General features: G+C 35.0%; 1 protein-coding gene across 1 annotated transcript; it reads left to right on the forward strand.

The window, feature by feature from the left end:
* The first annotated feature begins 1,847 nt into the window (after positions 1–1,847).
* LOC133874736 (probable inactive purple acid phosphatase 27) lies at positions 1,848–9,824 on the forward strand. The gene is made up of 12 exons (XM_062312618.1): positions 1,848–2,072; positions 3,372–3,463; positions 4,191–4,257; positions 4,373–4,495; positions 4,704–4,796; positions 5,107–5,236; positions 5,669–5,750; positions 5,837–5,969; positions 7,152–7,357; positions 7,449–7,574; positions 8,301–8,610; positions 9,397–9,824. The coding sequence occupies exons 1-12, from the start codon at positions 1,863–1,865 to the stop codon at positions 9,700–9,702; spliced, it is 1,878 nt and encodes a 625-aa protein (XP_062168602.1). The 5' UTR covers positions 1,848–1,862; the 3' UTR covers positions 9,703–9,824.
* Positions 9,825–11,387: the final 1,563 nt, after the last annotated feature.

Below are 11,387 nucleotides of genomic sequence, written 5' to 3' on the forward strand. Positions count from 1 at the left end.
AGTGTTTGTGACGTAGCGTAAGCGAATAGAAGTGAAGAGAATCTGTGTTCTCAAGCACAAACGTTCAACTCGCAAGCTGAAGAGGAAAAACAAACTTCCATTCAATAATAATCAATCATTGATCCTTCCTTTCTTACATTGTCTCCCTATTTATAGTGAAGCCCTAAGGGCTTGTAAAGGAAATAAACAATAATAAAAGTGTGCAAATCTTCCTTAATCAAAGGAGATTTGATTGACAAGAAAATCCCCTCATTTGAGGAAAAGCACGTTATGGTAATCAACAAAAAGGAAAAACATAGAAATTCAAATCAGCACAAATTCTTCCAGGAAATTCGCGTGCCACAAAATCCTCCAGATATCCGTGCAGCTGCATCTCTAGGAAATCCGCTCATCTGATCCTTCCGCAGAAGTCTTCTACTTTGATTTACCGAGCTGGGTCTTGGTTATTTGCCGAATGGGACCGAGATGGTCTCGGTTATTTGTCGAGATTGGATCTCGGTTTTTTACCGAGACAACTCTCAACACATTTCGACTATGTGCCAATCCAAAAACCTCGTCTCGGATATTGTTCGAGATGACATTGTCAACCTTCCGAGGCGCCTCCTCGGATTGTCCTACATTCGGAGATTTGTCAATAATCTCTTATTTCCTTCTTGGTGTTTCCTCTTGATGGCAGTTGATAACTCAGAAGATCTTTCGCAACGTTAATATCAGAATCTTTATTATTCGGCAGTCTTCTTAATTAAGATATTTAGGATATTCTGCTCATCTTGCCCTCGATATATGATTTCCATCTCGAAATATTCTATTTGTCTCGGTATCGGGATCTTTTGGTCGTCTTGGTTTTGAAAGGATATTTCTATCTCAGCCTTGACATATCTCGGCCTCGAAATCTTGAGTCGACTCGGGAAATTTCATATTTGGACCTCGACAACTTTAAGTCAACTCGGCTTCGGAATGCTCTTTCGGTCTCGACCTCGAGGTATCTTGGGCTCGACATCTTTTTCCTTTTGTGCTTCCATTGTCGGCAAATAACTTTCCTCATGTCCACTCGGTGCCAACGACACAATTGTCCATGAATAAGCCGTTTGACCATAATTTTGATGTCAAGTCGGACCCTCTCGGTAACAAGGGCATTTCGGGAACAAGATGGAAATCTTGTCCTACATCAGTTTGTAATGTGGTGTTTGGTTTATAAAGTTTTTTTTTTTTTTTTTTGAAGGGGGTTTATAAAGTTTTTAACTCATAAATTTTTTTTTTTTTAAAAAAAAAAAAATCTTCAAAATTTAAATTAAATTTGTTTTTAATATAAGATTGTTGTCAGGAGTACTAATGTTTTTATTACAAATTCTTTATAAACTAATGTATTAGTTCACATGATACTTATCACGTCTATGACTAAAAAAATATAGACCGGCACGTGAATTTTTTAATTTTTTTTTTGAGAAATGCTACATATACTTAAACTTTTACAAATGCAGCTTTACTAAGATGATGTGGAATTTATTCATTGGTACTCATAACATTTCTTTTTATTAATTATTTTAATCATATCTAATGAATAAGCTCCACATCACTTAGTAAGGCCCCCTTTGTAAAAATTTAAGTATATGTAGCATTTTTCTTTTTTTTTTTAAGTTAGAAAAAACCAGACAATCACACACCAACTCTTTGCTCCTTATATATAGGTACTTGTGGTCTTCGCTTCTCTCCCACACAGCCTAATTAAGCCTCCATTAATGGTTTCTCACATCTTCAGCTGAGTTTCCCTTCTTCTTTTCTCTCTATTCCTTCCCTCATTCCACTCCTTCTTAACCTAAAAAACAAAAAATAGTAATTATATATAACAGAAAGCAAAAGAAATGAAAGCAGGCAGCTCTCTGCAGTACTGGTTGAAGATGATCTTCAGGATTGTGCTCGTTCTGTGCCTGCAAAGTTTGTGCTTGGCTTCTGCTCACGGCAGGGTAGGTGATGACATGCATCCACTTTCTCATATCAACATTCATAAAACTTCTCTTGCCCTCCGTGACTCGGTCTCCATTAAAGCCAGCCCACTCATTCTCGGCTTGAAGGTACCAATCCTTTTGCTTTTTCTAATGTGATTGTCTTCCTTCCAATTCTGCGTTTTTAGCTACCTATATATTGGTTTATAGTATTTACTTCATACAGTGTTGTTATTGCTACAATGGCCGCACGCCAAGCACTAACAGAAGCTAGAAGAAGAACAGACCGTGATCGGTGAGGTAGTATGGCCGCACCTCCGGTGGAGCTCTTTAACCGCTGTTCCCCTCCCAGTTTCTTTTTGGTGCTTGGCTGCGTTCATTGATATTTTATAAATTATCAATTTTTTTAATACAATTTTTATAAGTTAAGTTGTTAATACAGCTTCTATTACAACCTTTTTTTAAAAAAAAAAAAAAAAAAATTCACGTGATAATTTATATTTTATAAAAATAAGTGTTATTCGAGTCTCGATATGATGTGAGCCTGATCGATATGCGACATTTATGGCTGATAATTTTTTACCCGATTCGCAAACTCGATACGAATCTAACACAAAATTAATAAATTAGGATTGAAAGACTTAACCCATTTAATTAAATTGATTAGATTTTGATTGACTTACGAACACGAATATGATCATATGTTATGTCAAATAATGCATGCATTTAGTGTCTAATGTGATAAGTATTATATAGATTATCACGCACATTAATTTGTAAATGTAATAAATATTATGTGGATCGTAATATCCATATTTTAATAATTAACATGGTAAATATTGTTATGAAACATCAATTTATAAGAAATTTACTATTAAAAAGAAGATATAGTACCCTACAAAAAGAGTCTTAAGATTATCTTAATCATGAATTCATGATTGTGACCCCTTTTATGGATTTTAAAAGATATATATAAAGCTGCAAAACAGGTGTTTGTCTTTTCATTTACCTAAACGGCTAAAGAAAAAAAGCTAATTTATCGCTTAAGAAAAGAATGACATAATTTTTTACAAATTAGTTTATAGGAAATCTTATACAAATTATATCTAAAATTGACATGTGTTTCTTGGCATATGAGAAATACGTTATTTTAATAGCATGTACTTCTCACATGCTTTTTTAATAGCATTAATAAGAAAGAGAAATGTTACATGATAAATATAGGTGTCTGTCTCCATTCAAGCGAACCCAGTTGTTCTTGGGTTACAGGTACAAAAATTTCGTAATCTACACAAGTTACTTCAGGAAATTCCAAAGGCCTGTGCCTTTCATAAGGATGTTGAATTCATTATTCATGATGTAATTCTCGTCGAGTCTAGATTGGTCACAGTCAAGTTTTGATGTGGGTTTTTCTTCATATGATTACAGGGCGAGGACACTGAATGGGTGACCGTGAATCTTGTAAACCCAAATCCTTCTGAGGATGATTGGGTTGCCGTTTTTTCTCCTGCAGTCTTCAAGTAATCTACATCTCTATAGCTTTATCAGTCTGTACAGTTTAGCTAGTAATTTTCTGTTCACAAATTAGATTGAATAGAATGGACAACTTAGTCAATGGCTTTTCAAGAACAGAGTTTTTTTTACCAAATAATGGAGATTATAGTTGTGGGACTAAAGTTGCCTCTGTTAATGCATAAATTGAAGGAATGTTTTTGCTTTGAATTGGTGATCCAGCGTAGTGGATTGCAAAACAAACAATAGTAGATTACCAATTCTTCCCAAAATTAAGAACAAATAAAGGATTTGAGGTAAAATAGATAGAAAACCACTCCTAGAGTGTTGTTTTTATTAAAACAAATGAATAATAATAATAATACAAAAAAAAATATTTAGTCAATGAAATAAAGTCGGTTTGGCGACTGGCGCAATCTCATCTAGACGGGCCTACTTACTCATTTGGACGAGACTTGTGATAAAGCTTAAAACCTGAAAAAAAAAAAAAAAAAAAAAAAATTCTCGTCCGGTCCGGTTTCCAAGGGAGTTTCTTGAGTACTTTTTTACCATATCTTTTTACGGCCCGTTTTAACTTGGTAAACATTGGAATTGGAATATTTTCATGAAATATGACTTTGAGGAGCTTTTAATAAGCTGTCTAACGCCACCAAGTTTGCCTGCATCCGATGTCGGAATCACAAACATTTTTATTAAGACTGGTCTGATTGAAAACTGGCCTGCATCAATTGGCAGCTCATCAACCTGTCTACCAGTGAATGATGAAGATCAAGAACCATATATATGCACAAGCCCGATAAAGGTGTGTACAATTTGAATTGAAAAACTGAGATTAAAGTAGCAGATAAAATTGGTAAATTCCTCGAATTTGGTTTTTGCGTCTCTAACTTATGTGACGGTGAATATCTTTGTTGTAGTTCAAGTATGCAAATTCCTCCAATTCAAAGTATACAAAAACTGGCAAAGCTGTTTTGAAGTTCCAGTTGATCAATCAGCGGGCAGACTTCTCCTTTGCAGTTTTTTCAGGCGGTTTGTCAAATGTGTGTCCCTGGGTCTTTTGCTGTTCTTATGCTTCATAAATATGTTCGTATATCTTTGAACTGGACTTGTTAGCATCCTGTTTCTTCTCAACTAAGATCCTAGTGAAGGCCTCTATACTCATTTCATGTTACTGCATCTCTTAACGTCCAGATTAACCAATTTTTCTTCATGTGTACTGCTAAGTAATTTTGTTATCGAATATTGCAGCCTATATTGGTGGCAGTTTCAAATTTCATTTCATTTGCCAATCCTAAAGCACCTCTATACCCACGCCTTGCTCAAGGGAAATCTTGGGATGAAGTAAGTTTACCCAAATAAAAGATTCCTGTAAAATCTTCTGATGGATATTGGATATCAGGTCCCAACTCCTAAACTATATGTTTGTCAAAGATAAATTTCTGTTCAGTTTTTTTTTTTTTTTTTTTTTTTAAAGTCTTAAATCAGTATGTTTGCCAGGCGAAGTTGATTTAAATCAATTCCTTACAAATGCATGAAACTCCAGCTGTTGTTGAAACTTTCTAAATTAACTCTTCTTCTGGTTTCGGCTTGCAGAGACGTCTATACATACTATGCAAGCAGAATTTTTATGCAAGCTTTTGATGTTATGCAGATGACAGTAACCTGGACGAGTGGCTATGCAATAGATGAAGCTGTTCCATTAGTGGAATGGGGTCTGAAGGGAGAAACTCAAACTCGATCCCCAGCTGGAACATTGACAGTTGATCAGAACAGCATGTGTGGTATTATTTTATTTCATCTACCAATAATTTTACCCCACTGCATACTTTCCCTTATGGATTGCAAGTTGATCCTACCATGCATGCTTATATGCTTTGATTTCTACTGTAACCTTCAAAGAAAGCAGAAAGACTCTTCTCAATAAATAACACTTCACTCTGGCCATTTCTATGCTTTCTTAGAATACAATAGAAAGTTTATGCTTCAAAATCTTGCCAATTCATGACAATACATGTTGTTAGAAAGGTTTGATAGTTAGTAATTTGCTTATTTCTAGCTTCCAAATGGGTAAGTTTTATTTTCAAAGCTTGACCTCTTGCCACTATAAGCACAGGTTGTTACAGCCTAGACTCATTGCATAATGATAGTTCAATTAAAGGGGTTTGTAGGGCTGTTGGCCTGTTGCATAATGAGACTTCCTTGTAACTCTGCAGGTTCACCTGCACGGACAGTAGGCTGGCGTGATCAGGGTTTTATACACACAAGTTTCTTAAAAAATTTGTGGCCGAACTCTCTGTATGTTTTTAATTGCATTTTCTTGACATAAAAGTATCCTCAAGTGTTGATGATATATGTTGACCGTTGTTATAGTGGTATTTCAGGTACACTTACAGGATGGGTCATCTCTTGTCCAATGGCTCATGTATCTGGAGCAAAACCTATTCTTTCAAATCATCCCCATATCCTGGACAGGACTCACTACAACGTGTAATAATATTTGGCGACATGGGGAAGGTAGTGTTAAGTACTGACGTAAAGAAATTTATAAGTATTGAGAGTGTTGTTACGGTAATTGCTTTTATTACAAGTCGCTTACAAATTGACATGACAGTTCACCCATGTTAGATACTATAATGTGGACAGACATGTAGTAATTCACATGGATTTCCATAAAATGTGGACTATGTGTGAGTTTGTAAGAGAATTATAGTAAAAGTTGTAATATCCCAAGCATTTTCCAAGAATTAAATATAAAAGAAAGGGGGAAAAAAAAAAAAAAAAAAAAAAAAAAAAACCATATGAAAGGAAAAATCCATTGCTCCAAACAAATCATAAAGACAATGTCAGGAAATATGTTAACTAAGACATCTACTAATTGTCATAGATTCTTGAGCCCATTGGCAATTAATGTCCATTGTTTGCCCTGAGAAGACCTGAGTGGAAGATTATAATTGTCATCGTCTGGGTTCCTGAATTATAGTTGACATCACTCGGTCATTCTGCTGCTCTGTCTGTGGCATATATCTCCATCCCTTTGTATTATTGCTCTTATAGTCAATTGTGTCTACAATGGAATTTATCTTTCTGTAAAAGCGGATGCATTATAATTCTTTTAGTTGATTTAGAAATACAGTTGGATTTGCTCAAGGAAGTTTCAATAAAATGTAAACACATTGTTATGCTTCTTGGCCCATAGGACCACTTAGATTAAAGGCCATGATATGTGCTACAAGTTTTCCAAAAATCCATATAAACATATTTTTCATCTATAAATGCTTCTGTATTATATTCAAATCCCTCTTGAGACCCATTCAGCTTGCAGTTAGTATTGAATGGTTGAAGTTGCTTTGTCTACCCATATCGGCATATCTCTAGACATAGAAGTAGATTAAGGTAACACCTTGAATCTTTCTACTTACCTTGTTAGCTCTCCATTCGCTGTACATTTTGCAAATAGAATTAATAGATATTAAATCTTCAAAAATAGATGGGCACCAGCTGATATATCTACAGTTTGAGAAATTGGAGCAGAAGTAGCATCTGAAAGATGTCATTTGTTGGTTTTTGAACTAGAAGGGAAACAGCATTCAGAAGGCGAAGGGTGCTTGAGAACCATTGCTAGGAGTTTAAGGCCCATGTGCACGCCCTTCACTTTGCATCTATGTTGCTAGCTAAGTTGAGTTTCTGTATTTTCAGGCTGAGCGTGATGGTTCAAATGAGTACAGTGATTATCAGCCAGGTTCCCTGAATACTACCGATCAACTCATCAAGGACTTGAAAAACTATGACATAGTTTTCCATATAGGAGATATAAGTTATTCAAATGGATACGTCTCACAGTGGGACCAATTCACAGCACAGGTGGAGCCCATTGCATCAACTGTCCCATATATGGTTGCAAGGTTTGTCCACCTGTTCATTGTTTGTTTCATCCATACAGGAAAGTTACTTGATAACACTGGTTAAAGTATCTTTTATGTGATCGTCTTACAGTGGCAATCATGAACGTGATTGGCCAGATTCAGGATCCTTCTATCAAAACACAGATTCAGGTGGGGAATGCGGTGTGTTTGCTGAGACCATGTTTTATGTTCCTGCTGAGAACAGAGCTAAGTTCTGGTAAATTTCATATACGTTTTTCCAGTATCTTATATGTTTTTTGGAATGTTGAAATATTAGGATGTGGCTTAGCAATGCAGGCACATTGACACAAATTTTTAAATTACACACGTGTGGGCTCAAATTCCATATTTATTTGAAATGGGGGTAAACTATGAGTCATGGTTTGAATTCAGAACATTTATTCTAATACCATGTTAAATCATCATGTATCGGAAAAACTTAAGCTGATAAAAAAGGAAAAATTAATAATTTAATTAATACATTAGCATGAACAAACCTTCCTTATCTAGAATACACAGAGAGCGTCCTCTGGAATCAGTACACCGAAAAAGATAAGAGTACATACAGATGGTTCATCAAAAGAACCACCCAGGTACCTTGGCATTGCGCTTAGCTACAACGTAACTAGGGTTTGGTCACATAGCGGCAATATTACTTGGTATGTTAGATCACACCCTAAGCACCTAACAGTTTGTTTCCTTGGGGTGAGGCGTTGACTCCCACATTTTTGGGAGCAAAACCATCTCTGCATTTATGGTGTATTTGATATGTTTGAGATGTGCCAGCCACAGAACTGGTAGGTGTTTTATGTTTGGTTAAACTGCTTGGAAGGGAGTTTAATTCCTGTCATAACTTGTCCAATTAGAGATCAGCTTGGTCCATTTTCCCAACATTCCTTTGTTTCTTATCTGAGATTTGTGAAAATGTTTACAAAATGTACAGGTATTCAACAGATTATGGCATGTTTCACTTCTGTATAGCTGACAGTGAACATGACTGGAGGGAGGGAACAGAACAGTACAAGTTCATTAAGCATTGCCTTGCATCAGCAGATAGACGGAAACAACCATGGTTGATCTTTGCTGCTCATCGTGTTCTTGGATATTCCTCCAGTAATTGGTACGCCGAGGAGGGCGCATTTGAAGAGCCCATGGGAAGGGAGAGCTTGCAGAAGCTTTGGCAGAAGTACAGGGTGGATGTCGCATTTTTCGGCCATATACATAACTATGAAAGGACATGCCCCATTTACCAGGTAAATGTCCATGTGCAGCTTTCTTCAAACACACTTGATATACAATTCACTATTAACATCATTTGGTTGCATTGGTATAGTTTGAACAATGATATATGAAAATGCTTTTATGCAAGTCCCTGTCACAAGCAGCATGATAATACTTTAAGCACTGGTCAGCTGCGTTGTTGAATTTGTTAGCCAGCTCTTACTTTAGCATTGTAGTCTTTCTCTTTTAAATTTTCAAAGTTTGTGTTAAATCACTACTTGTCCTAAAAACTAAAGCTAATAGGAAAAGGTAAATTTAATCACTTAATCAGTACTTTAACACTCCCCCTCACGTGTGAGCTCAAACTTCATTTTAATAGGTGAGGTCCAACACGTGGAATAATTAATTGAAATTGAGTTAAATGGCGAACTCAAGGTTCGAACTCAGGACCTTTGGCTCTTATACTGTGTTAAATCATCAATTGTCCTAAAAGTCTAAGCTAGTAGAAAGAGGTAAATTTAATCACTTAATCAATACTTTAACACTGTGCAATACCAAGTTTGAGGCGACTTTCATGTAGAACTGACAATTTTTAACACGACTCATGAACCCGACATGAACTTAACTCGAAATTAGTAGGTTAAAGTTAAGTGGTATGACCCATTTAATTAAAATGGTCAAGTTAGAGTTGATCAATATAGTTTTTATATCCATGCTTCAACATGACCTGAACCCAACATGCAAACACAAATTGTCACTTATAATTTCATTCCATGTCTCTAATTGTTTTTTCTTTTGTCAATGCTGGTGGTGTGTAGAATCAATGCGTCAATTCAGAAAAGTCACATTATTCAGGCACCATGAATGGAACAATCCATGTGGTCGTTGGAGGGGCAGGGAGCCACTTATCAAAATTCACCACAGCAATACCCAATTGGAGCATTTACAGAGACCATGACTTTGGCTTTGGCAAACTGACAGCATTCAATCACTCTTATCTACTTTTCGAGTACAAGAAAAGCAGTGATGGAAAGGTATATGATTCCTTCACCATTTCAAGGGAATATAAAGATGTCTTGGCTTGTGTACATGACAGTTGTGAACCCACCACTCTGGCGTCTTGATCTGTATCTTACAGTTGTTTGAGGAAAACTTGTGCCTTATGAAATTTGGCACCAGTATCAAACCTTCCATTGATGCAATTGTGTTGTTATTAAAGAAATAAAGGCTATGATTTTACTTATAACGGTATCTTACATTTCATGAACAAAGTAATGGTATCAGTGACATCCATTTCAGCATGAAGCAATATCTGAGGGCAGGAGTAGAGCTCTTTTTCTTTGGTGGATACATTCTGGCTAGTATATGATATGAAACATGCAATAGAAAAACTGTAGAGAAAAAAAATGTGAGGGGTCTACTACCAAAGGACAAAAGGATTGCTAATTAATAGAGTGATTAATGCAGAATCAAGTTACAACAGACCACTCCAAGGTGCAAGTTTTGGCCCAATAGGTATCATGATAAAAATCTGCCAAGAACACACATTTTAAACAATATCCCATGTTTGGCATCCTGACATCAGGGTTCAAAACAAGTCAAACAGTCCATGTCCAAGCTTCATAAGTTCAAGGGAAAAACATAAAAAAGCACCCTTAACTAAAAGCCGATTTTAAAATAGCCCCATGAATTTTTGAGTCTGCTAAAGTGACCCATCAAACTATCGAGGTGTGCCAAAAATGTAATTTTTTCTGATAATACCCTTATTCTCTTAAAAACTATTTTTTAATATATATATATATATATATATAATCTCTAAAAGTTAAAGAGAATAAGGCTATTATTGAAAAAAAGTGACATTTTTTGCACTTCTTTATAGTTTAATAAGTCACTTTAATACATTTGAAAATTCATGAAATTATTTTAAAATCAGTTACTAGTTAAGGGGCTTTTATATATTTTTCCCTACGGCCTATCTAACAGTAATGCCATCAGACAAGATACATGTTGTTGGCTTAGAACTTGTCCTTGACTATATGTGTCAATGACGTACATATTGATTACAATTCTCGCCCTTCCAGACTAATGCTAGTAGGGCGACTTTATATACTTTGGGGTTTAAAGAGAGATAATTTGAAATGAGATATTTTTTATATTTAAATATTAAATCAATAAGATTTATTTTAATTTAAAATTGGTTCTTCTCACTTTTGAGATTCAATGTTATATTGCTAGTAACAAATTTCTATTTTTTTTTTTTTAGTTCCAATTAATTTTTTTGTCCTTCCTTTTTAAAAAAGTTTTTTATATATCCATATGCATATTTATAGTAGAAATTTATAACTAAAAATATCTCTAATACTTCCAACTTACACAAAAAAAGACAAAAATTTCTTAATAATTAGTAATAATTGACTAATTATACAACGCAACAATTAATTGACTAATATACTTAAATTAAGTTTTTGTTGACAAAAAAACATAATACTATTTTTTTTTTTCAAAACAATTTTTTTATTCAACAAAAACATAAAATGTCTAGTATTTCCTTTTGATTGTCGGGAATCTCTTCAAGCTTATCCTACATCACACGTACTCACGAGGGTGGCTGTGGACCACACGTTACTGACGACAAAAAAAACTAGGAAAATGTGTGGTTTGTTGTGCTATCACAAGCCCGAAGAACACAATCATGAAACTGAAGGGCTATGGGAAGATTTTAAGGGATTAACCATTTATATTAGAAAAGATTTCAACCCACTATATATAATAGCACCGACATAAGATTTTTATAAATTGATTTTATTGG

The sequence above is a fragment of the Alnus glutinosa genome, chromosome 8, assembly GCF_958979055.1.
Source record: "Alnus glutinosa chromosome 8, dhAlnGlut1.1, whole genome shotgun sequence".
NCBI lineage: Eukaryota > Viridiplantae > Streptophyta > Magnoliopsida > Fagales > Betulaceae > Alnus > Alnus glutinosa.

What these genes read in the sequence shown, in the direction of transcription:
- LOC133874736 (XM_062312618.1), top strand. Translation starts at nt 1,863, where the DNA reads ATGAAAGCAGGCAGCTCTCTGCAGTACTGGTTGAAGATGATCTTCAGG. An exon ending in AAGGGAAATCTTGGGATGAA is followed by an intron (nt 4,797 to 5,106) that starts GTAAGTTTACCC and finishes GATGTTATGCAG; the next exon opens with ATGACAGTAACCTGGACGAG. An exon ending in GGACATGCCCCATTTACCAG is followed by an intron (nt 8,611 to 9,396) that starts GTAAATGTCCAT and finishes GGTGGTGTGTAG; the next exon opens with AATCAATGCGTCAATTCAGA.